We start from the raw sequence: 25,668 nt of genomic DNA on the forward strand, positions 1-25,668 counted from the left end.
GATATGCTGAACTCTTCTACCTGCTGAACCACGGAACCCCAATCTTGACATGGCTTCAATACAAAATTAGCTACCAATATTGTGAATTGTTGACACTAGCATGCCTCTGATTTTATGACTTGGAACTGCTGTAACTGACTATAATGATTTTCAATTTTAAGTAATTGATGATGGCTGAGCAGAGTCGGGATAGTTGTTGACGAGGACTTCTTCTATCCAGAAGAAAATGGCATCTTTTTTTGGCTTTTAATTTGCAGCATATGTTTGAATTCTGTTTTCTGGTTAGTTAATATTTTTTCTGTTTCTCAAAGAAATTTCTGTGGTCAAATATGTCCTCTGTCAATTGTGCCAGCTTAATTTTGAGTTAATTCTTTGCAAGTGAGCGCTTCCGTTGTTGAATCTTTCTGATATATCTTAAACTTTTCTATTCATTTGACTGCAGGTACTGGTGGTTCTGCGGAAATTGATCAATCTAACCAGGTTTCTTCAAGTGGCATTAGTTGCTGTGAGCATACACAAAGTAAAAGAGATGAACAGGAGAGCCTTCAAGGGAATGTGGCTGAGAATGTTCACAAATCTGAAGGTGAAACACGCACTCATCCAGGATCAAAGGATGTCTCCACTGAAGATGGGACCTTTACTTTTGATGTCGAACCACTGGCATGTCGATCAAAGGGAGAACCTGGCAAAAGTTCACAATCATTTCCCAATATTCAAGCTCAGAAAATATCTCTGGTATTTCTTTGTTTGGCCATAGATTGAGAATTTCTTGATATTGCACAACTTTGTTTTGTTATCATTGATGATTCTTTTCTAATGATCTTCCAAATATCTAATGAAGGCTGTGGAGGGAACCCTTTCTACATCTAGTAACCGTCAAGTGGATGTTAAGTTAGTGCCAGAAATTTCTCATAGAAATCCACTAGCACTTGATGGGAGGGCACCCCCTGGAGGTCTTAAAGGTCCCTCTGAACGTAAAGCAAGGCGTGGTAGTGGTAAATCTGTCAAAGAAAGTGGAAAAAAGGGAGTAAAGGAAACGATACCACTGAAACAGAATGAGAGGGGAGAGAAGTCACACGTGTCTTTGAGCCCATCTGTGACAGGTCAACTCATGCAATTAGAAATTGGAAATGTTGAACGCGGTGCTACAAAGGCAAGTGGGAATGTCTCTGTACCTACCTCTGACCTGCCAGATCTGAACAGTTCTGCTCCTGCGTCTGTACTCTTTCGTCAGCCTTTTACAGATTTACAGCAAGTGCAACTACGAGCACAGATTTTTGTTTATGGATCCCTTATGTGAGTTTTGATTTTTATATTTTCGTTACTCATGTTTTGGTTGAGTGCTCATGCAAGTTTTCTTTGTGATACCATTATATACTGATTCCTATGATTTAATCATCCTAATTTTAATCTTTCTAGTGTATAGACACTGGACAATAAATTCATGTGTTACAAATGGAAGATTGATGTGAGAAAATTGTGATTGCTGTTGAATCTTTTATTGTTGAATATTTTGGATTTCATTGATGTTTACTTGTCGTGTCTTTCATTTATTTATTTGGTTGGATTATGTTTTTAATCGGTGGTTGCAGCCAAGGAGCAGCACCTGATGAGGCTTGTATGGCGTCAGCCTTCGGTATGTCGGGTTCATTTGGTTTTGCTTCTTTTTGTCTCCTAGCTTAATACATGAACCCTAGCCATGTAATATTTTTACTTTATCTTACAATGACAGATGGAGGGAAAGGCATTTGGGAGCATTCATGGCGTGCTTGTGTTGAAAGGATTCATAATAAAAAATCTCAGGGAAATATATCTGAAACACCTGTACAATCACGTTCAGGTACCTCTTACTCGAGTCTTGACTATTATCAAGTATGATTTAACGTTGGTTAATTGTTTATCTGAATTGACATATCAGTTGCTAAAGCTTCAGATCAAGCCAGTAAACAGGGTCTATCTCAAAGTAAAGTACCTGCCTCATCTGCAGGTCGAGCTAGCGGCAAGGCTTCCCTTTCAACGGCATTTAATTCCACGATCCCTCTTTCATCACCCCTATGGAACATATCTACCCCATCAGGTGATGGTCTGCCTAGCAATGTGAGCAGATCTGCTATTTTTGATTACCAGGCTGTTTCTCCTTTGCATCCTTATCAGACTCCACCCATTCGGAGCTTTGTTTCACCTACCACTTCTTGGCCATCGCAAGCTCCCGTTCCTGGACCGTGGGTCGCTTCCTCACAAAGTTCTGCCTTTGATATTGGTCCTCAATATTCTGTATTTCCTGTCACTGAACCAGTAAAATTAACCCCAGTTAAAGAATTATCCATTCCTATTACTTCTGGTGCAAAGCATGCATCTCCCATTCCGGTTGCTCATTCCGGGGTTTCTAGTACCTCAGCAGTGCCTTTTTCCCTGGTTGACATGAAAAAAGCTTCAGTATCATCAAGCCATAATTCTACTGGTACAAAGACTCGAAAGAGGAAAAAGACTTCTGGTGCTGAGGATCTTGTACAAAGTTCTGCCGCAGCTACTCAGAGGGACCTAGTTTCTGCACCTGTATTAGATAGTCATTTGTCAAAGAAGGCTCCTGTAGTGGAAAATCTTAACCAATTCTCTCTGCTTGCCCGAAGTGAGGCAGAAACAGTGCCTGCTCTTAATGTTAGTAGTCATTATTCTACTTCTGTTACCATAACAACTCCATCTACTTTCGTGCCGAAAAGCAATGCCGATAAATTTTTGGTTGCTGCATCTCCGTCAATTTTTAGTGATAACCCAAGTAGGGGGGAAATAAGTATGGAGAAGAGGGTAATAAATCGGGATGATATTAACAAGGTTGAGGAGGCAAAGCTTCAAGCTGAGTTGGCTGCTGCCCAGGCGGCCACTTCCATCGGTCACTGCCAAGGTGTTTGGAGCCAGTTGGATAAGCTAAAGAATGCTGACTTGACGTCTGATGCTGAGGCTATGTTAGCTTCTGCTGCTGTTACCATAGCAGCTGCTGCTTCTGTTGCAAAGGCTGCAGCTGCAGCTGCTCAGATTGCTTCAGAAGCTGCAGTGCAAGCAAAACAAATGGCGGATGATGCAGTGCTCAAGCATGGAACTGCCAATACTACCAGAAACAATATTGTTTCTCTTCCCATGTTTGCACACATTCACAATCTGGGTAATGCGACTCCTGCATCCATTTTGAAGGGTGGGGATGGAAATGGCGGTTCCAGTTCAATCATATCTGCGGTTAGGGAAGCTGCTAGGAAAAAGGTTGAGGTTGCTTCAGCTGCCACAAGGCATGCACAAAATTTAGATGCAATTGTCAAGGCTGCAGAATTGGCAGCCGAAGCAGTATCGCAAGCAGGAAAAGTTGTAGCTATGGGTGATCCTTTGCCTTTGATTGAATTAGCAGAAGCTGGCCCAGATGGTTATTGGAAGGTCTCGCATGCACCTTCTTTGCAGGTTTCAGAACCAGATGACATGAATAGAAATGAATCTAACAACAAATATGTGAATCAACATGAGGAATCTGACAAGGAAACAGTGGTTCAAAGAGCACTAACCAGAAATATAACTGATGATCGAATCATGGCAGAAGATAGTTTGATTGCCTCTGTCAAGCACAGGGAGAATAATTCAAAAGCACAAAAGGACCGTCAAACATCTGACTCAGCTAAAACCATTGGCATTGTTTCTGAATCGGATATTGAATCAAGATCCAAGTCTTCCATTCGTGATCGAAATGGAAATACAGCAATCATAACAGAAGGTTGCCTTGTTGAGGTTTGTGAATTTTTACATTTGTTCTTGAGTTTTTCATTTTAGATTGTGAATCATTATCTAATAGTTCTGATGTTTTTCGTTCAATTGCATTGTGTATATTGCTATCCTTTTCGTTCGTGGGATCAACTACTTGCATTACAGGTTCTAAAAGATCGTGATGCTTTAAATAAAGTATGGTATTCAGCAAAAGTATCGAGTTTGAAGGATGGGGAAGCCTTAGTTCATTACACCAAACTCCAATTTGAAGGTAAGTGACCAACTAGTTGTTTGTAAGGGTTTGCTGTGAACCACTAGTTCTGTACAGAAGACAAACTTAGTTACGGAACTTTAGAGTTACTTTATGTAGGCATACCTTTTACCATACTTTATTGCCAACTGGAGAGGCATTGCCAACTAAGCTCCTGCAGCCACTCTTTCACTGAGGGTTTTTGATGTGAAAACTGATTAATTTTAAGGTGTAAAGAGAACTGATAACAGTAGGGAAAAATCTAATTAGGTGGAGTCTGATATTGTCTCTAAAACAAATTTTGTTCTCTTAGTGGTTAGAGGTGCAATGCACACACTAATGTGATTCGGCATGCTTCTTGTACATTTGTCTTATTCATAAGCTTTTTGTTGTTTGTTATCTCAAATGATTCATGATGTGGTCCTGTTTAAGGATCAGAAGAGCTGAAGGAATGGGTACCACTGGAAGCAGAAGGTGATAATGCACCGATAATACGCATTCCACATCCTACGACCTTTGTGCAACTTGAAAGGACTAGGAAGAGAAGCAGAGCAGCTTTCAAGGATTATGCTTGGTCTGTTGGAGATAGAGTTGATGCATGCGTGCAAGATTGGTAACTAGATGCATCTTTTCCTATTTGCTTTATCTTGTTATCTCATTGATATTTGCTGACCTTTTGTTATCTTCTGGATAATTGCTTAAATCTGGTGTTTGTTTTTATCTTTTTTCGTACCACCACCCGAAGTGAAGCATATATTAAATAAAAAAGAAGAAAGTACGCAGCCCTATCCTTGTGGACGGGATTCGAGTGTGACCTCCAGTGGGTACAAACTACCAATCTTCTCCCACCCCCCCCCAAATCCCACGCACTCACTGGCCAACCTGATTGCTACCCTCACTGCTCAATCGCCCACGGCAACCCCATCCTCCACCCTCATGCTCAACCCATCTTCTCCTAATACACCATCTCAATTTCCTCCCCCAGGCCAGTGCGTCAAGATGGAGATTCAGACCCAAAGCCCAACCGCAGCCACATTTCACCACCAATTGTGTCACCACCACGGTAGCCTCCAGTCCCTGACAGCTCCCAACCTCACCGCAACCAACCTCGCCGCAACCACCATTTCCATTTTCACATGTTCAAGACATAGTATTGAATATGAAATCAAGAGTTCGGTGAGATTTGCTCCCGACTCACTGATTAAGTTTACCCAGAAATTGAGCAATTTGTATTTACATCTCGTCGTTCTAGTAGGCTAATAAGAAAGAACATCTGCATTGATGAAATGCTAGCCGCTGCTGTGAAATTGTTGCCTGGGCTTAGGGAGGTTGATGGTGGTGGTTGCCTGGCCTTGGGGAGGCTGCTGGTGGTTGTGGTGGATGGGGGGTTTTCAGCAGCATGGATGGGGGTTTTCAGCAGCAGGGGTAGGTAGGGTTGGGGAAGATTTAGTGTTTTGTATTTTTATGTGACAGACCATCTACCATTGAAAAATTGAGCATGTGATAGTCGTGTGAATTTAACAGCCATAATGGGCTGTTTTTTATTCAGAAGATTTGAGCTGCAACATTACCCAAAGGGTAGAATGGTGCCAAAACATAAGGGTGCAAGATTTCCCGACTCTGTGATTTTCCCTTTCGTTTTCCAGTGGGACTTTGTCACTTCATACTTGTGTGCCTGCTTGTGTTTGCTAAATATATGTATATATACATCGTCCATGTTTGTATACAGCATTAAGCATCTCAAATACAGTTATGTATGTAATGGTAACATAGAGATCTGTTGTTATTTTCAAAAAATATTATTATTATTTTTGGTTTTTACACTTGGGGTACTTTTGCCTTGTACTAACTACAGACTTTAGTGATTTATCTCAAGTCTTGTAAAGCTTTTCTATGTGCAATATTTCTCGAGAAAGATTTTGAGGCAAATGAATAAAGAGTAAGAATGTTTTATTTTTGAAATGTACATTGAAAATGCCTTTAAGTTCACCTGACTCCACCAGGTCTGCCCTTTTCTTGTCTTCGAAATATTACTTGCCTGGGTCTGTTATTACTATTAGAATGCTGTAAGAAATGTGTCTTTAGCCTGTCTTTAACTATGGATGCTTCTAGATTTTTCTGATTTATCTTTTGTTTCTTTTCCTTGAAGCTCTACTTCGCACTTCATGCATCTCATCGCATTTTTCATGTGTCTCAGCTGGCATGAAGGCATGATTACAGCAAAAGATGAAAAAGATGAAACCAGTTTAAGTGTCAGTTTCCCAGGTACTTCTGAATTTAACTGTCGAACATTGTTTCAAGCTACTTTATTGGGTTGCTTTGAGAAGTAAAAACTTGGTTGTGGTGGTAGCTCGAGGAGAGACCTCTCTTATCAAAGCATGGAATCTCAGGCCGACTCTAATTTGGAGTGATGGACAATGGATTGAATGGTACAGATCGAGACAAAATGGTTCTTCACAGGTTATATTTGCTCATATATATGTTATAGCATCTTATTTCATGGAAGTTCCAAGTCATTTATATAGCTGTACATCCAATTTTCAGGGGGAGACACCTCAGGAGAAAAGGTTAAAGCGAGGAAGCAATGCTATTGAATCAAAAGGGAAGGGGAAGATGTCAAAAGACATTGAATTTGTGGAACTTGGGATGCAAGAAGAATCAGGACTACTTCCATTATCTTCTAATGAGAAAGTTTTCAGTATCGGCACTACCAGGGACGAGAATAAGGTAGACACGACGAGAACAATGAGGTCTGGGTTGCAGAAAGATGGATCTAAAGTTATATTTGGCGTCCCTAAACCTGGAAAGAAGAGGAAGTTCATGGATGTTAGTAAGCATTATGTTTCAGATAAGAGCAACAAGACTAACGTGCCCAGCGATTCCGTGAAGTTAGCTAACTGTTTAATGCCTCAAGGATCAGGATCCCGCGGGTGGAAAAATAGTTCTAAAATAGATTCGAAAGAGAAACAAGCAGCTGAATCTAAATCCAAAAGTCTTAATCCTGGAAAACCACCTATTCCAAGTAGGATGTCATCTCGTAAGGATTACTCGACCTACTCAAAAGATGAGAATGAATCAGGTGAGCGAAATCTGACTGCATTTGGAACCGTTTCTAATGTTAAAGAGGTAGCTGAAGGACCTGTTGTATTTTCTTCTCAAGCTTCCTCCCAAGAGATTCGTAAGAGAGCACCATCAGCAAATACAAAGTCTGACCGATCCAACAAAGGAAAACTCATTCCTGCTGGTAGGAAGCCAGCAAATAATGATGCTAATTACAGCTCTGCTCCTGAAGTAGTTGAACCCCGTCGATCAAATCGCCGAATTCAACCAACATCAAGTTGCAGACAAATTATGGAATATCAGAATATGTTGTAGACGACTACTGTACTATGGGATGAAATTTGCTATTATCATATTGTTATTCAAGTTTCTACGCCTCAGCATCCAGTTCTTTTCTGATTTCAGCTATTGGAAGGGCTGCAAAGCTCACTGATTATCTCAAAGGTTCCAACTTCTTCCCAAGACAAGATTCACAGAAACATCAGCAAGGGCACATCTAGAAGGTAAAATCAACAACTTTTCTCGACTCAAATTGCATAATATCTTGGTTAGGATCACGAAGATGACTACTGGCATTTTCATGACAGGGAATAATGAATTCTGGATGACATGAGTGCTGTCAAATTGATCTCTTTGTGGGATTGGATAGATCAAGTGTCGATTGCATATGTTTTTAGTTTATTTATTATCATAGAGGTTGAATCTGGGAATAGAAATGCTCGCTCGTGTGTTCCTGCTGTAAAATTTAGGTGTACTAGATGTTCATATTGATTTAGTTGCTTATAGATTCAGAACGATGATGTGTTTTTGTTTCAATTGGGATAGGCTGTATATGAAAATTTCGATTTTAGTTTTGCAAGAAGCATTGCAGGACATCTATTTATAGGAAATCCTTAGATCTTGCAGTTTCATTCATAGTACTCGTTGGTTGTGTTGATTATGTGAAGATAGAATTGAAGGGCTTTGAGCATGCTTGGCTAAGCTTAAATAATTTACTTGTAAGTTCGTTTTAAAATAAATTATTTTTTTGTTGGTCAAAGTTAGAAATAAATTACATAAAAGTAACTGAGAGGGACCTCTTCATCTGTAATTTAAATTATATTTTTTGTAGTGTCTTGACTCTCTTCTCCAATGCTTGTGGAAATAATTCCAACAGAGCTTATGAATGATGATGAATTTCCTTTGCCTTGATAATAAATAGAAAGTGTGTTATTTCGTTCATAATATTTTGAATTACGGGTGGATATGGTATTTTTCTATATCAATGTGACACACTATTAGATTATTTATTGTGATTGCTCTATTATACGCTGCACTAATGAGATACTCAACATGTTTGATACATCGTGATGTTCAGTTTAGTGTACAAAATATGCCATAGTTGTCATTGGGGAAACCAAATATGACACAGATTTTGGGTTGTGTTCAGTTTAGTTTAAACTCTAGTTTCGAAGCATGTACCAGTTTAGCAATGGCTGCTTTAGATGGCCATTTTGAATAGGAAGTAAACTTTCTTGTTTCTATTGGGTTACTGGAGCATTATCATATAATAAAATGAAGTTTGTGTGTTTAGTTACATCATAATCCATTGTTTCGAGTATAATTTTAATGACATGATAGAACTTTAGCACATTCGAATCCAGTTGCTACAAGATGGCGTATATGGTTCAAGTTGAAGGACAGAAGTACAGTACCTAACAACTATAGTTCTGACTAAATTTTGTATACAATAATGCATTGCGCTCGACTATGTTGAAGTACATCCCAATTTTGTAGAACTGTAGAAGTTACATCGCAATTAGGTTGTCACAGTATGAAGTTATTTAAGAAGGATCAAGTTGAACCAAAAATAAACAAGAGCTTTACAATTTAAAATTATAAAAGGTTTCTATATGTACCTCTTTATTTTTCACTCCTCAATGCGCTCTTGTCAAATTTTGAGATGGAGCTAACATATCAAAATTTGTTGATGAAGATGATGATGTTAACAATTCGTTAGTTTTAACTATATTTAATCAAATCTATTACGCACAAATAGAGTGATACAATTGATTACCGTTAGGAAAATATCTTGTTTGGAAGAAATTTTTGAGATAGATTCTATGAAAAATAATTATTTTGGAGAATGATTATGTAATTTGTACACCCATTTTTCCAACTTTATTGACACTAAGGATGTCAACGAGTCAAGTCGATTCATGAACTGAAACTTGAGACTTGGGCTTAGCTCAAGTAATAATGGTTTGGACTTTTTTGGCCCAAGTTGAGCTGAGCTTTTATTCGGCCAAAAAATTTAGGCTCAACCCAAGCTTTCGGCTCGGTCGACTTATGTTTTTTTTTTTTTTTTTCCATCTAATATAAATCAGGCTGCTTGCAAAAGTGCAAAGGCAACATCACACCGCTTGTGACATTTCTCTCTCTCTTGGCCCGTGACATGAGCCGGCTTGGACTTTTTTTGGGTTGAGTCAGTGTGCTAAATTGACATCCTAGTTGACAAGTGCGATGTTGTCAAAAAATAATCGGCTGCAAAAATTTTTTTGTTTAAATTATTCAATGAAAGAATGTCACATGATATTGTGTCAACTAAGGTGTAAAATGAGACGTACACCAAATATGATTGTTTGGAGAATATAAAGTTGTAGAAAAAGTTATGAATACATGAGTAAAATTATTTTATTAAAAAAAACGTAATATTAACAATAAATTGGAAAAGAAAAAAAAAGAAAAAGAAAAAGAAAAAGGCGTCATGAAAATGGGATCATACAAGGATAAATGTGAACTTCAATCCCTCAAAACCATAAACCCGAGGTTCGACTTCGACTCATCCCCAGGCCCAAAATATCAGGTTTTATCACACCCTCGATCGACTCCTAGTCTCTATATTTTCCTGTCAGCAATGGCTTCGAAGTGCAGCCGAATCATTAACAGAGCTACCATTTCAACTCTCAGATCCGCCTTGAAGAAATCAAATTCCCCTTCTGCCACGACGTCGTTTCCTAAACCATCTCTCCCTTCAAAACCCTCGCCTTCAATCTGGAGGTACAGGCCTGTAACGAAGATTATGTTGCTGGTATTTTTGTTGTGTGGTTGATTTTACGTGCTTATGGATTTGTTAGGTGTCCGGCCGGACTGGGATGCGTGGCGTCAATGCTGCCGCTGCATAGCGCAGTCGCTACGGCTAGGATGACGTCATGCCTGAGCTCAACATCGAGGAGTTGCAGGGCTCTTTCTCAGGGTACGTTCTGCTGCATTTCTCCAGATCTCTAGTATGTGCCTTTATGATGTTACTTGTGAATTTCTCTGCACCAAATTCTGTTCCTGTTTAGTAATTGGGAAATGTTAAGGTTGAACTGTTCAATATAAAATTGTAAATTTCACTACTGTCTCCTTTGAAAATCATAAGTATTAATAAATTTCTATCTCTGTTTATAAATTTCTATTTTTTGGGGATGCTGGAGTATAATCAATTGGTTTATCCCTAGAAAACTAATATCTTGCTCTTAAATTTGTGTCCAAGTGCTCCGTCATACGTGAAAATTCCATTAATTTTTTTTTAAGAATAATTATGTACCCATAGGAGACCTGTTATGTCACAACTTACTGCTATTGCTACTTATCTACTTCGTGCATGACCTGCTGATTTTAACTTGATAATTTGTTCTGCCTGAGATTTAATTGACACTTCATCCCAAGTAACTCTTCTGTGTTAATTTGATTCCTGGAAGGCCTAGATTAATCAAGGGAGTCATTGACCGTTCCTTTTGATTTTCCAGGTGTTTCAGTAGTACCTCAATAGACTACTACTCGTGAGTTCGAAATGTGTGAAGTTGGAGAAAGAGAGAGATTAGTGATTTTAGGATTACAAGAATAACTAGCAATCTTCTAAAACCATTACATTTAAGCATTGTAGATTGAATTATACAAGAAGAGTTAAATGGTTTTGATTTTCCTCAGTCGTGATATCAAAGTGCTTTTTGAAATGGCTGTACCTCATTTTTGAGTAAGCTGGTTTTTCACTCTAGAAGCACACCATGACTTCTAGTTGTTTAATTGGTTTATTTTTTTTATTATGGAGTTGTTACCTCATCTCCTAATCAACGTCCTTGATGAAAAGTGTAGGCATATGTTTTAGGGTAAAAGGCATTAAAGCTATCTGACTAGAATATTTGGTTGCTGCAGGCACATGAGTTTCCAAATGCTTGAAAGAAATACCAGAATTTTACAAGGTCTCTATAATGATTCAGTGTGTTATGCTCACGTATTAAAGCTTGGTTAAGAATCTTGTGACTAGTTTTGCACTCAAGTGTTGATGGATGCAGAGGGCAATAAATGCTCATATTTCTTTCTGTATATTTAGGATTTTTTTACTGCAAATAATTTGATTGCTTTTTGGTGAATTAATGACATTTCTGCAGTGATCTTTATTTAATTCTGATTTCGAATATTATATATAACACATAGCTTCTAATTTTCATGTCCGGAATATCAACTTTGATCTATCTGAATGTTTTCTGATTTTTTGATTGTTAGTGGATATGTGTTGAATTTTCATACTGTACATTGACATTGAATTTGTTTCGTGATTAAATATTACAAAATTTCTAGAAAGAAGAATTCTCTGCAGCAAAATTCATGGAACCATTTTCCCGGCTGAAAAATTATGTTGCAGCTTAGTCAAAATCAGTTCATTATGAAACTTAATCCATGAAGTCCCTGTACCTTTTTTCTAACATCTAGTAAAGATAATTTATCCTTGTGAAGATTTTTGTTTTGAATACATCAAAATCTTTTAAAACTTAGTAGATTACCTTGTCCGAAGTAGTTCACCAACGTTTCTCCCTCATTCCTTTCCCAGGATGAGATTTATATCTATCTAAAATGGTCTAGGTAGAGAGAAAAAAGAGGCAATAACACGAGATTCAAAAGCATTTGAATTTGGTATCAGCATTTCTTCTTTAGTGATTGTGCATAATGCATTAGTTTGACTAGTCTGGTGACAAACAGCTCTCCTTTTCCCCCAGATGAAATTGATGGAACGTGAAACACTTTTCCCAAGGTGGGGCTTCTTCATCTGCTTGGAAGTTTGTCTCAAGAATATTTATGCTACTTATATACTGCGTATCTCAAGATGAATCCAATATCAATGTGACTGAATTACCCTTTAAAGTTAATAAACTGGGATCGTCTAGCATCAATGATCTGTATCTAGTTATTTCATTGAACTATTAATGCACAAGGGACATACATTTTTTGATTATCCTCAAGCGGATTTTTTTCTAGTATTGTTTTCTGATATAACTTTTTTGTTTCTTGAATTAGAGCTAGGCATTTCAGTTCCAAGGTGACTTTATTAGCAGACTCTCAGAGATTTATCTTCATGTGAATGGCAAAAAGGAGGTTCTATTTATTCCAGCTTATACCTTCAATTTCTTAAACTTCGCTTGGAGTTTCCAAAGCATTATAATTGAGTTTGATTATTGTATTAATAATGAACAAATTTTGTCTCATTTTAATTGCTGGAAGTGGCCTTCTTGTCCATGTTCTGGAGGTTGCCTCATTGAGATTTTGGTTTTAGTTAGTATCGAAATTTAAATGGGCATATCCCTTGGGATTTTTACCTTTTGTCGATTTTCATCTGTAAATCAATTCTTCAGATTTGGGTTGTTGAGAAATAATGATCAATAACATTGCATAGTGAATGTGAAGTAGGCCATTACCTTGAGAATAGTGAGCCAAGCTATTATTGCTTTGAATTCTCTTGTTAAGCACTCGTGTAAACTATAGGACAGAAGCTGCAACTCTGGTTCCAGAATGCAGAACCAAGTAGGACTTGACGCTATAGTTACAAGATTTCAAGTTACCTGATTCTTTCCTAATCTTGTTCAGTAATATCTAATCCATCTACTGAGTGTAAACTTCCATCTGTATCATGTTATTGGGGCCAGGAATTTTTCAACTTCAATCCAGCTGAACCCAGCTTCTTTCCCCACCTTACTCTTCTTCATCAGCTCTCTGATTCCACCACCATGTTCCATTTTACATGATTCGCGTAAATATTAGACATCATTGCATAAACAAGCTCCTGATCCCTTTCCAATTCTATCAACTTCGTTGCTGCCTTCTCAGCCACTTTTGGGTGAGTTCGCGTAAATACTAGACATCATTGCATAAACAACCTCCTGATCCCTTTCCAATTCTATCTACTTCGTTGCTGCCTTCTCAGCCACTTTTGGGTTCTCACAAGGAACACAAGCCCCAAGCGGTGCCCTCCGTACCAATCCCCAAGATTCAAATCCCAGTTCATTTATCATCTTGTCCGCCTTGTATACTTATTTAGATCCTTAGTAGTTTTTAACTGCTCAAATAGCTGAATAAGCTTGTTGGAATCACCATGTCCCGATATCACGTACCCGGTTATTATCCGATTCCATGAAGATGAATTTGGATTTGGCATTCTTGATACCAAACTTTGCAATGACACTGATAAGCTCATTGTATCAGATTGTATCTGAGTTTGGCATTTGGAGAAAAATGCTAAATGCCCGTTCAAGCTTCCCATTTCATGTATTTGCGGCTACAGTGGAATTCCAAGAGAGAGTATCCTTACCAGCCATATCATCAAAAATGCATGTTGCGTCTGCGGTGAAACCACATTTTTCCACACATCAATCAAGCAATTGGAAACAACAATACTACATTCGACACCAAGTTTCACAATCTTAGAATGTATTGATTTTCTGTCCTGCGCTAACCTCAGCTGCCCACAGGCCGATAAAGCGGCTGTGGGCGAGTATGAATCAGCCCCGCCCCGCCCTGCCCCACGCCACCCCTAGAATTTTGTGAGAGAGGTAAATTACGGGATGTGCCCCCAGTAGATTAGAGAACAAAAGTTGCATGTACACTGCGCCTACAAGGAGCTTGATTCAATCAATAAAAAATTTTGACATGAAAAAAATAAATGAACAGAATGCAAATGTAAGCTCAAAAATTTCTCTCAAAATATATGTTACTTTGATGCTTTTGAAAGTCTTGTGAAGAATGGAAAGAATGAGGGTGTTTATAGAGATCAAAAAGTAAAATACTCTGTCAAATCGGACAACCAACTAGATGTCTGCCTTTGGATTCAGATGACCAAAATAGCCGTTATGCATATGAAATCTATCGGTCAAAAATCTGACCATCGCATCAACCAAACATTCGTTTGGACGAACTGGATGTCCGCCTTTCACAAATTTATAGAGAGATTTTGTATAACTTTCTGGAGATTTGGATGACCAATCGGACGTCCGCATATTCAGATTGGATGTCCAATTTTTTTCATTTTTGACCTCGTTTGATCTGATTTGATTATTTTAACAAATATAGACTTCTAGAAGGAGTTTTTAACTAGTTTTCAAGGCAAATTGTGTTTTAAAAATATGATCTAAGTTCAAATATAATTTTGAAAATCAATTTTACTTTTGATAAAAAAAAAAAACATTTTTTTGTAAGTGATAATCAAAATAACTTTTAGTGCACAAAATGATTTTCGAGCTTTTATCATTCATCTCTAAAGATCAAAATATTAGTACATTTACATTTAAACGAATAAATTTGGTGTTTGATCTTGTTTCGAAGTTTGGCTCTTAGGCTCCTGTCTCGATCTTTCTTTGACATTTGGTTCTTGAACTTTTGATTTTGATCTTTTTTTGGCATTTGTCTTTTAAAATCTTTTCTTGATGGACTTGTCTTGAATGTGTGATTTTGATCTTGACCTTCTTCAAGAGTTCGATTTATGATAGTCTTGATTTTGATCTTTTGACGATAATCGATCAATTTATCATTTGATGCTTTAAAAACTATAATCACTATAAATTCAATTTTTAGTAAACAAGACTAACTTGTTTGTTATAATCAAAACTTTAAGGTTATAATCAATTATAGATCAACATAAATATATTTGTCTCTACCATGATCTAGAAATATATGCAATTTTTAATGGACTATTGATAATGAATTGTTAAGAATAGTTATATTATACTGACTAGTTAGACCCATTAAATAAATTCAAAAATGATTAAAATGAATAAAAAATATTGTTTTAATCAATGAAGTCTGAGGCCAATGTGCCTCAATCAAAGATTTTTTAATAATCACATGGGATATAAATCGAACTCCCCGACATCCAACACGAATTACCCACTTCCCGCACTTTAAATAGTTTAGTTATTTCTTTCAATTAATATATTTATTATTTAAATATCTAACATTCTGAACCGCCCAGAACGTACATATAGAGAAATTAGGATCCGTTTGATTGTAAGGATGAAATTTGGGAGGAAAGAAAACGAATTTTAGGGAATTGAATTGCTTAGAACTTGTTTTCTTGAGAATTTTAAATTAATATGTTTAATTGATATAATTTTCCACCTGAAAAATGTTGAAATTTTGAATCTTTTGATATTCATTTGACTTTGTTTTTCATAAAAGTTATCAATTAAATGGATATAATTTTTTACAATTGTGGATAAAATTTATTCCCATTGCTGAAAATTAAAAATTAATAATAATAAAAAAAAACCTGAAGAATTGGTTTTTTTACCAATTCATGGAAAATGCACATGTGTGTGGGAAAAATGGAAACTGAATTCCATGAAAATTTTGCCCAATCAACCAACAAAGAGGTGGGAAAGGGGAATTTTTTTTCCATTTTCTATGAAAAACTTTGCATATCAAACAGGGCCTTAAAGAATTCTTGGATAGCAAGCTTGGTTGAGGAATTTCAACAAACAAATTGCGGGCATCATTTAATTCATCAAACATCACATAAAAATGGGTTAACGCTGTTGATACAAAGATATTAGAATGAAACCCAGATTTCAGAATGTGGGAATTTAGCTCTGGGCCATGTGATCAGTATTGGTACAAGCACAGGTGAAACGTACTAGAGTATAGGCATTAGGATCGGAACCGGATTTGTATACCAGAGAAGCTTTTGTTAAGGCGGCTGCTGAATTTATGACACCCAGAACCCTGAATGAAATGAGACCGATCCATGTTATGGAGTCTTTTCCTGGAATTAATCCAAAATTTCTGCTGATAAATTTATACAAAGAGTAATGTTATTCATCATCTCTAACACTAACTACCCGCGTCTAATGATAGGTTCACTTATATGTGCCTGATATCATCAAATGATAAATTCACTTAAATGCAAAGTCATATGACTAATTTAATTAAACCTATGGAATGTAGCCAATTGTTAGATAGCATTGGTCACTCAATTTTATGTGAAGTTTCATTTTGGCAATTGAATTTAGTCATTTAACTCCTTTATTATTATTATTTTTTATTATTTTTTTTTCAGTTAAGACATCCAGTAAACTGGAATTCCCAGGTCGGAGACTGTGCCCACAATTGAGCCCCATTTTATCAAAATTTCATTTTTTCAAGCTCATTCTTAATCACATTCTCCAATAAAATAATTTTACATGTAAATCGATAACTTTTTTTTCTAATTTTTAAACCAAACCTTTTTCCAAAAAATACTATTCCATAATACTCTTGCCTGCCCATGGTCACTCAAAATTGATATATTATTTATCTAGACTCAATGACAGTTGGGTCTTATAGTCAGTAACTATTGAAATGTTATAATTTAGTTCCCATACTTTGAATTTCACAATTTTTCGCTTCTTTCTTTCAATTCTTCTTCTAATTCATTGAGTTTCACCTAATAAATAAAATATACAATGAATTAGGCTAAAATTAATCAAAAGAACGTATAAATATCCATATTTAAAGCCTTGAATAAGTATATAAAATACATTTATCAATTTTAATCAAAATTTTAGCAGATTTTCATAAATAAAATTTATAATTAAAAAGTTGTGGATCACATGAAATATGTGATTAAAATTAATTTTTGACATTAACTTATATTATAATTAAAATTAAAATTCTTATTGAACAGGGGCTAAAAAAACATTTTGAAAAGCTTGGCAATGCCAAAAGCAAAATGGATCAGAATGATTTTTAAGAAAGGGAAGTAGGTGTTATATAAAAATTATTTTAATGCTTTTGAACTTAAATTACTAATAATTAGAAATTTGTGAATCTAAGGCGGATGAGGCAGGGCATGGGGAATGCCAATGTGGATGCAAGTAGACGCAACGCTTGGCTAAAAGTGTAGATTGTCATCCTACAAGTTTTAAGAGCATTAATGGAGGTTTCTATGCAGAAAATTATGAAAAAGACCAAGTAAAAGCCTCACATGAAGACTTGGAGAAGCATTCTACAGTTACACATCGCAAAATTGAAGAACATTTGTAGAAAGCAGATAGAATATTCTTGTTAACTCCGAGAAATGAACTCCCACATGACCAACAAAAAGCAGCTCCACATATGTTCTTCTTGATGTACTTGAAACACACCGTTAGTCACTCGTGACCTTTTCTTGTGGTAGTGATAATGGCTGCAAGCACTCCGACGATCAAGTCGGTAATACGATAAATGGAAATGGGTAAGAGTATCTCCAAGAGACTCTTTAAATACAAAATATTCTTTATTTTAGATAGTTAATACTTAAAAGTTAAAAAAGAGCTCCAAGAGACTCTCCATTTTAAAGAGTGTGTTTGACTCTCCAAATTTAGAGAGTCAAACTCAATCTCTATTCTTAATGTATAATGATTGCATTTAACTCATTACAAATTTCAATATTCTACAATTTAAAAATTTTAAATTACATTTGAATTGATTGGTTATTAATATATAAAAAATTATACATAAATAAAATATGTGGAGAAATTATTAAATGTCCATTGAAAAAACAAAATAAAGAATCAAAGTAGACAACTTGTTAGAGTGTATAAAAAAAAATTACTCTCTAAATTTATATATGCTCTCTAATATGCATAAGATGCTCTTTATAAATAGAAAGTATTTTGGATATGCTCTAATTTTGATAGCAAGAATTGTCGGAATTTATATACCATAATAGTATGGGGAGGAGATAATATATTGTTAAAAGTGCAGAGTTACATTACCTTTACAAAAGCACAAGACACTGGTATTTATAGAGGAAGAGGTGAAGGAAGGGCCATTAGATGGCAAGCACATGGCCTCATCTACCGACCGAGGCATATTTTTCTAGACGTCAATCAGTTAGGTGGATAAGTATTTAATGCTACCTAACAAAATAAACTTGACATTTTGGCACCTATTGCATAAACGTCCCATCTATAAGTCAAGAGATTTTATCTTGAACAGATTTTTGTACGAAAGATCTTTTAGCGTATTGCGTCGAGGCGCCATATCCTATCAACAAGCGTGTCTCCAAGTTGTCGACCAGTCACGCTTCGGACCCGTGTGTGAGGATGACCTTCACCTCGGCACATCGGGCCTCGCAATGATTACTCGTTACTAGAGGTGTAACAATTACTATTTTGGAACGATTTCTAGAATAATTTAGACTGTTAGATAGAATCAATCTCACCATCCATTTGAAGAGGTAGAATTATAAATAAACGTTTGTCATAAGCTGAGACGGGCAAATTATTTGCTGACAACTTAAGGATCATTTCTTCATAATTTTTTTTTTTTTTTTTTTTTGACAATTCTTATTTTTTAATGGGCCAACACGATGACGTTAAATAAAATGAAAACAAAGAAAAAATAATTTTAATGTAGGGGACTCACGGAGGGTTCAACCCATTTATATTAAAATTAATGCAAAAATTATATGTATAATTGTACTTTAGAAAAAAAAAAAAAAAAAACCTTAGTTTTTTTTTTTATTCACTATTGAGGGAAAAATGTATTTTATTTATAAAAATAATGCATCTATGTTCACGAAATTATTTCTTTCGATTTAAAACCCACTGTAAGTGTACGGTTCGTTAACAAGTAGTAGAATGAATTATGAGTCCAAGTTAACCTATTATGACCTTAACTGAAACATGAAAGTAAGATGCATGTGTTGTGATTCAACTAAAGAAGATGTGAACTATGATACAATTATGAATGAAAAACTTATACTAAATGCAAAATGACCTGGACGCAATCTACGATAATTTATGGAATTAATGAATTACTAATACACTAGGATCACGAATTCTGAAGCAACATCCGTACAACTTTCAATTATGCGAATTTTACACACATTCCCACAATTGATGAATCAATATTCCTATCTTAATTTAGCAATCTCTCTCGAGCAATGTCAAACCTACTCGAATATGTGATTCGACTCTATCTCTATGACGAATACTAACATACAGGAATGCATGTAATTTCATGAATATTCAACAATTCACACAAGGCATAGAGATATATTTCTATCCCCTATTGGACCCTATGCTAATTTATACTATGTCGAGCCTATTTTCCTTCTCTCGAATGCATAAAACAAGCCACCAAAATCATATAATTACGTGCACAGTAATAATATGAAAATAAAAACGTATAAATCATTCAATTCCGGAACATATGCTTAAATATGTCAAATCTCCAAATAAAAAATCAAAACTTGTATTGCAAAGTTCATCGATCTCTTAGTATATGAAAAATCTAGCCTAAAATGTTAAAAAGAAGAAAATACAAAAATAGTTGAAGAAACATTATCACCCGAATCAAGTTTCAATCAATTCTTCAATTGGCGCGATATTTTCCTCTTGTTCTCTCTTCGTTTTCTCCTTCAAAATCTCTCTTTTTCTTCTAAAATCGTCGTACCCTTCGTTCTGGTCGAGCTTTCATTTATATAGGACTCCAAAAATCTTGTTTCCATAAGAATTTCGACGAAATAAGGAAACTGCAGATTCGGCCTCCGAACTACTCTATGCGACCGCATAGTACATTTCTATGCGGTCACATAGAGTAAAATTTTTTTGAGAAATTATTCTCGGTCTGCCTCTATGTGACTGCATAGAGGGTAACACTATGCGGTCGCATAGTGCTACCAACAATGCAAAAAGTCCATTTTGGTCCTTGAACTTTCATTCTTCTTTATTTTAGTCCCTTTGCAATTCCTTCTTCTTCCAATTATCTTGTATCGCATTCGAGTTCATATTTGCATTCCTGGGTTGCTTTTTAGTTCCACTTTGAATATTTGCATCCTTAGTTCCTGAACTATCACTTTGCTCCATTTTAGTCCTTTTCAGCTCTTTTCTTCTGAATTCCACCATTTTCATAGAAACACCTACATTGCATGAATTCAATGAGATTAAGTCACAATTTAAACATTTTTCTCGTAATTAAGTCATGTTGATCTAAATAAGTGTTCAAAAATACACTTATAAAACCCCCAAATGAAGAAATTATATTTACTAATTCAATATATTGCAAATAGAATCATTAATTGTATTTGTTGAACCATCAATATTATTGTTACAAGATCATATTAAGAAATTGATACACTTGAGTCCCTTCATGGGTGGCATTGTTAATATATATCAGTAGTTGAAGCAATTTCCACCTGCAACCAACTCGAAGATCCTTCATCCAAATTTGCGTCTCTTAAATCACTGAGCTTGATTTCATTTTTGTGTTGGTTTTGATTTGTCATAATGTTGAAAATTTCACCTTTATCACATTGGTGTAGATAAAATCTTGTTCAAACTTCAGATTTACTAATTGTGTCATCAGCTACAATATTTTGTAGGCAAGGCGACAAGTTGAGGTCAAGTTGGATGGGGACAATGACGGTTTCTTGTAGAGTTGTTGGCTATGATCGTACTGAAATCCATGGAAATTTTGCTTGAAAGCATTGCCTACTGAAGCTGAGGTGAGCCAATGGCATCGCTTGTGCCCTCCCAAGGCTTGTCCGGATGAGAAAACTCTACAACATACCGTACATTCATGTACCTTAGATCCCTTCTTTGAGTACGAATCACGAGAATCTAATGTGGTCGATACTTCGTCATTTTCTATATCAGTAATCAAATCTTGTTCAATAACACTATTATTGGGGTTATCTATTTTTGCAGCAAAACATCCTTTTACCTTCTTGTGACTTGCTCTATGTCCCCCTAATGCTTGGTGGAAATTAAAAATTTTCTTACAAGATTTGCATTGGAACATACCTTTGATCCCCACTTCTTTAGCCTTTATTATTTCCTCTCTATTAGACATTGCACAAGATTTGTTAGACAACATGACCAAGCAATTGGCCAGATCTTGTTCTTCACTTGAAGCCGAACAGCAATCTTGATCATCACAATTATTGTCCATCTTAATAAACATCATTTGACTTCTTCTTGTCTCTGTCTTCTTCATCTACTCGATAACCAACAAAACGACTTGTTTTGGCTCGAAGATTGTATGAGTGCTTGTAATTGCCTTTCAGACAGCTTATTCTTGGAGTTTTCTATATCTCCGTTAACATGGGCTCTCATGTGTCCTCCTAGAGCTCTACCACACCCAAATCCCATGTTGCATACTTTACAATGGTGTCTCTCACTCCTTTCTTGCTTGTCCTCTTCATCACCATTAACATTACCTACCATTTCTGTATATACCCTCAATACCAAGTCTCTTCCTCGGACAACGTGCAAATCATAGTTATACCTTTCGTGTGGACGGAAGTTACACGAACAAGAAAAAAAGGACTTTTTTTTCAGTGATGAGTTGTTTGTAGTTCGCAAGAGATTGGGTGGGGGTGTAGGGAGTTGTTATTTATAGTGGAGGTAGAGTAATGAGTAATTATGGGGTTATATTTTGTGAAAAGGGAGTGAGGGGAAGTCCTAGTTTTTAGTTGAATTTAGTTGCTTGTGGATGAGAGGAATAGACAGAGAGAGGAGAATTAGTTAAAAGAGTAAGAGAGGGGAGTGAAAGTTAAGTGTGTGACAAGTGGATGGCATGTTTAAATGGTGGGGAGATTATTTCTAAGCATTGTGGTTGTAGTCAAGCCTATCAACTTCACTCTTACGTGCGCGTGGAGTGGGGTAGGGTGACTCATTATTGGCTCATAAAAAAGCACAAAGTATATATTACATAATACAAGATAAAACATCAAATAAAGCATAATATTGTATATAGCCTTTGATGAGAATAATAATGAATAGTAATTATGAAAGTTTTATAAAAATTAATGTTTGACTTCAATTGAATTTACAGGCCATCTATAAATTACTTGCCAAAGAATGAATTGTTACAATTTTTAATAGAAACAATTAGTATTCACGTTATCTCAAAGATCGATGATAATGTGAAGCAACTAAAGACACTCCAATCAACATCTTCAATGCTTATAATATGCGTTTGAATTAAATTATCATTTATAGTAACAAAAACTGGTTGACCAAGGAACGCTACTAAGCGTTTGACAAAATGGCTTTTCCTACTTGAATTTTTTATCTCAATTTTGTTACTTTTCCTGACACGTTTTAAAAAGTCAAAATCATTCATAGTTACTCATAACTTTATATCGGTGTTTGTTGACTCTAAAAAGTATTGTCAACAGATGCCGATCTCACCGCGCACACGTGGGCGAATGTCCAACACGCTAAAACACGCAGACAGTCTAAAATGAGCGGTTCTAAGGGCGTGGGAGTAGCCCAACGACACGGGACAGTGACGTTCGGAATCCGGCAAGTTGTTCGTGATCCGATTGTACAATAATTACCAACCGGTGTTCGTAAATGTGCATGTAAATGTGTATAAACACGATTTGTGTATTGCAAGTGAGTGAGAGAGAGTTGAGTAAAGTATAATTTTTTGTCTTAATTCTTGCATTAGCCATTTGATGTTACACAAGGGAAGTATTTATAGTAATATATGTGAAATGGGAGCCCTTGGCATGGGACCTCATCTCTTTAATTCAAACATCACATCCTAGGCATGGGGCTTGACTTGCTAGCTTACTGCGCATTTATTGCTTTGTGCAGGGCCTCCATACTAGTGACAAGACTTGACATTTATGCTTATGACAAACGTTCCATCAATCATTCGAATAAAATCTTTATACAGACGATCTCTTGGGAGAAATGAACATGGAGGACACTCCTTTGTGGTTCGGAGGCTTCTGCGTCTGCTTCCGGGTTTCGGCCATTTCACACGATACTTCCGCTTGAGGGCTTCAGCTATCTTCAAATAGCTTCAGCATCATGGCTTCGATTCATGGGCTTCGGCGTGTGGACCTCAAGTACGTTTACAGCCTCGGTAAAAAAATGAGCCTCGGCTAGTGGATTTCGGCTTGAAGGGCTTCGACATTGCCCACCTCGGTTGAAATGCCACGTGGTTCGCCCTGAGTGGGCCATAATGGCCCAAGTGAATTGGCCAAGTATGACCACGCACAACAGTGTTTATGACCAAAATAACGAGGCTGAAGAGTGGTGGGAGGAATGGGAAAAGTAGGCAAAGAATGGACGATGACGATACAAGTAGAGGTTGAGAAATAATATGGCGTCGTTGTAAAGAAGATGAAAGTATTTTCAAAAATATCAACTGAAGGATGTAATTCTAATAATAATAATAATAATAAAAGATGTTACTTTTTGTTGATCTTGATTTTTGTACGTACACGTGGACAACAAATATCAGTCTCACTCGCGCCTACGCAAGCTAATTCCAATGCGCTTGGACGGATCACTAGTCAACAAAATGTATCGGGTTTGGGAGAGAACTTTTATAATGCGAAACAAAAATGTTCAAACGCCAACGACATATATGAATGGGATTGAATAATAAGGAACAATCGAGAACACAAATCCAAAGTTAAATATCAAGTTCAAATAGCATGGAATGATAGAGCCTAAGAAAACGTGAAGTCTGGCTTTAATATTTATTGTTGCGTTACCCTTCAAATAATACGAGAGGGGCTTTTATAGTGTTACATATAAAATGGTATCCATTGGATTAAGAGACATGACATCATCTCCTTAATCAAATCGTCCTATTTTAGGCATCAATTTGATCCATTAGCTTGTGGTGAATTTAATACTTTTAAAAAGGAATAGCCACCCTACAATCTATGTTGACTAGATTTTGATATATTACTTATTATAAGGATCACATCAATCAATCATTCATATAAGATTTTATTATTAGGAGATCTTTGAAGGAGGTGGGTCATAAATAAGCCTCGGGTTGAACAACAATCGCTTCGATAAATTGGTTTTGATATTTGAGCTTTGCCATGTCGGAGAGGAGCCCTACATGGGATGCCATGTAGGCTTCATGTGAGCCTAGGTGGCGAGGTGTAACACTTTTTTATTTTTGTTTTTCACTTGATCCTTACAAGAAATTTCCAAAAGAAAAGAAAAAGACCTTTCATGATTTTCGAAATACACAATAAATATTCCCATAACGGAACAGTGTGTAGGATGCTTTCAACATTTGTATGCATAAAAGATGTAAAACATATATTTGGAATTTGGTTCTTTTCCAGTGGTGCATAGTTAGTAAACTAAAAATAATACATAAATGCCATATTTGATAAGTTAAATTAAAATAAAACTGAAGAAAAAAGGACATATATTGTGTTGCCTTATTTATTATAATATAGGCTATTGGCAATTGGCATGCCCAAAAGGATAATAAGTTAATATAAAATGATGTTGGCAAATTTGTTCATTTCTGACAGAATATTTGAAATAAATAAAGAAAAAATATCATGTCATAGTAATTTGAGAGTGAAAAGTTGATTTATTTTTAAAACTTTTTCTTCAAACATGATAGGCATTCATTTTTTTTCTTCCTATACTTGCTTTCGTTTTTTTTTTCCTAATTAATTAATTATAGGACAAGTTTTCTATGGAAAGAGCTAATTTCTTGGCCGTCTTGGTCAAGAAATGATCTTATTCTATTATTGTATGTATTTGGTATTGCCTTTAAACTGAAGTTTCTATTTAGTCCCAATTTGACAACCTTTAAAAAATTAAATTATTTGCTACAGTATCATTCTTCACCACACATTCACACAATAAAATATTCTACACATAAATTAATAAAATTTTCTTATTTTTTAACCACATATTCTCCAAAAATACTATTTAAAACTATTTAATTTTTCAAATAATAGGTGTCAAACATGGCCTTAATATACACTTTCAAAAACCACAAAGAAAACAAGAACATAAATGCTAGGGAGCATCTTCAATCATGGTGTAAAATAAATTTAACTTATGATTTAAATCTTCAAAGTGATCGAAAATCTCTCCAATGAACAAAGAAAATGTTAAAATAAATTTAAATTATGATTTAAATCTTCAAAGTGATCGAAAATCTCTCCAATGAACAAAGAAAATGTAAATTGTATTTTTTAAAATGTTAAAAAAGATTAAATTTACATCTTTTTTTCACATTGGTGGATTTAAATATTTCCATTGGAGCAAAATTTAAGGAATTAATTTACTTGTACAATTGTTGTTGACAATAATTGATGAAAACATTGTTGTCGTCAAAATCTGGTCCCTTAATTTTAAAAACAGTTTTTGAAATGGATGGATATGATGTTGACAAGTATGATTGTCAACCAATGTTATAAGAAATGATTTTACAAGTAGCATGACTCAAATTTGAATGAACAATGTTATAAGTACCAAAAAAAAAAAAACAATAAAAAACTTACAAGATTAACAACTGGGGGGGTTTCACCGGAAGGATAAAAAAAGAAGGCCAACAGGGTGCTGACACGTAGA

At 35.7% G+C, this 25,668-nt stretch overlaps 2 protein-coding genes and 1 pseudogene across 9 annotated transcripts in view; 2 read left to right on the forward strand and 1 right to left on the reverse strand.

The window, feature by feature from the left end:
• The window catches only part of LOC111393895, a 13,320-nt gene extending 5,351 nt beyond the window's left edge, over positions 1–7,969 (forward strand). The window contains exons 4-15 of one of the 3 annotated variants that reach the window (XM_023019666.1): positions 443–735; positions 842–1,296; positions 1,593–1,636; positions 1,733–1,840; positions 1,919–3,768; positions 3,910–4,015; positions 4,433–4,607; positions 6,192–6,259; positions 6,345–6,454; positions 6,539–7,332; positions 7,459–7,557; positions 7,642–7,969. In XM_023019666.1, the coding sequence (XP_022875434.1) occupies positions 443–735; positions 842–1,296; positions 1,593–1,636; positions 1,733–1,840; positions 1,919–3,768; positions 3,910–4,015; positions 4,433–4,607; positions 6,192–6,259; positions 6,345–6,454; positions 6,539–7,332; positions 7,459–7,557; positions 7,642–7,648 (4,109 nt within the window). In that variant the 3' untranslated portion in view covers positions 7,649–7,969. Of the gene's footprint in view, positions 1–442; positions 736–841; positions 1,297–1,592; positions 1,637–1,732; positions 1,841–1,918; positions 3,769–3,909; positions 4,016–4,421; positions 4,608–6,191; positions 6,260–6,344; positions 6,455–6,538; positions 7,333–7,458; positions 7,558–7,641 lie in introns of those variants that run through there. The other 2 variants (XM_023019665.1, XR_002702508.1) reach the window with 2 other exon arrangements.
• Positions 7,970–9,829: 1,860 nt separating this feature from the next.
• On the forward strand, positions 9,830–12,753 carry LOC111393896 (protein NUCLEAR FUSION DEFECTIVE 6, chloroplastic/mitochondrial). Of its 6 annotated transcripts, XR_002702509.1 has the most exons (5): positions 9,832–10,093; positions 10,171–10,289; positions 11,234–11,280; positions 12,076–12,110; positions 12,374–12,753. XR_002702509.1 is itself a non-coding variant. In XM_023019667.1 (4 exons), coding segments are annotated over exons 1-3 (294 nt in total). In that variant the 5' UTR covers positions 9,830–9,950; the 3' UTR covers positions 11,235–11,280; positions 12,374–12,753. The 6 variants fall into 6 exon arrangements, 5 of the variants coding, with proteins under 5 accessions (XP_022875435.1, XP_022875438.1, XP_022875436.1 ...); XM_023019667.1 differs by lacking the exon at positions 12,076–12,110 and having other exon boundaries at positions 9,830–10,093; positions 10,171–10,320; XM_023019670.1 differs by lacking the exon at positions 11,234–11,280 and having other exon boundaries at positions 9,830–10,093.
• Positions 12,754–20,674: 7,921 nt separating this feature from the next.
• LOC111393129 overlaps positions 20,675–25,668 on the reverse strand; it is a 6,616-nt pseudogene continuing 1,622 nt past the window's right edge.

The sequence above is a fragment of the Olea europaea genome, chromosome 4 (genome assembly GCF_002742605.1).
Source record: "Olea europaea var. sylvestris chromosome 4, O_europaea_v1, whole genome shotgun sequence".
Lineage (NCBI taxonomy): Eukaryota > Viridiplantae > Streptophyta > Magnoliopsida > Lamiales > Oleaceae > Olea > Olea europaea.

Bases quoted from the DNA above. Each gene is read 5' to 3' on its own strand.
- LOC111393896 (XM_023019667.1), top strand. From the start codon at position 9,951: ATGGCTTCGAAGTGCAGCCGAATCATTAACAGAGCTACCATTTCAACT. The intron at 10,094-10,170 runs GTACAGGCCTGT...TGGATTTGTTAG, and splicing joins CCCTCGCCTTCAATCTGGAG to GTGTCCGGCCGGACTGGGAT.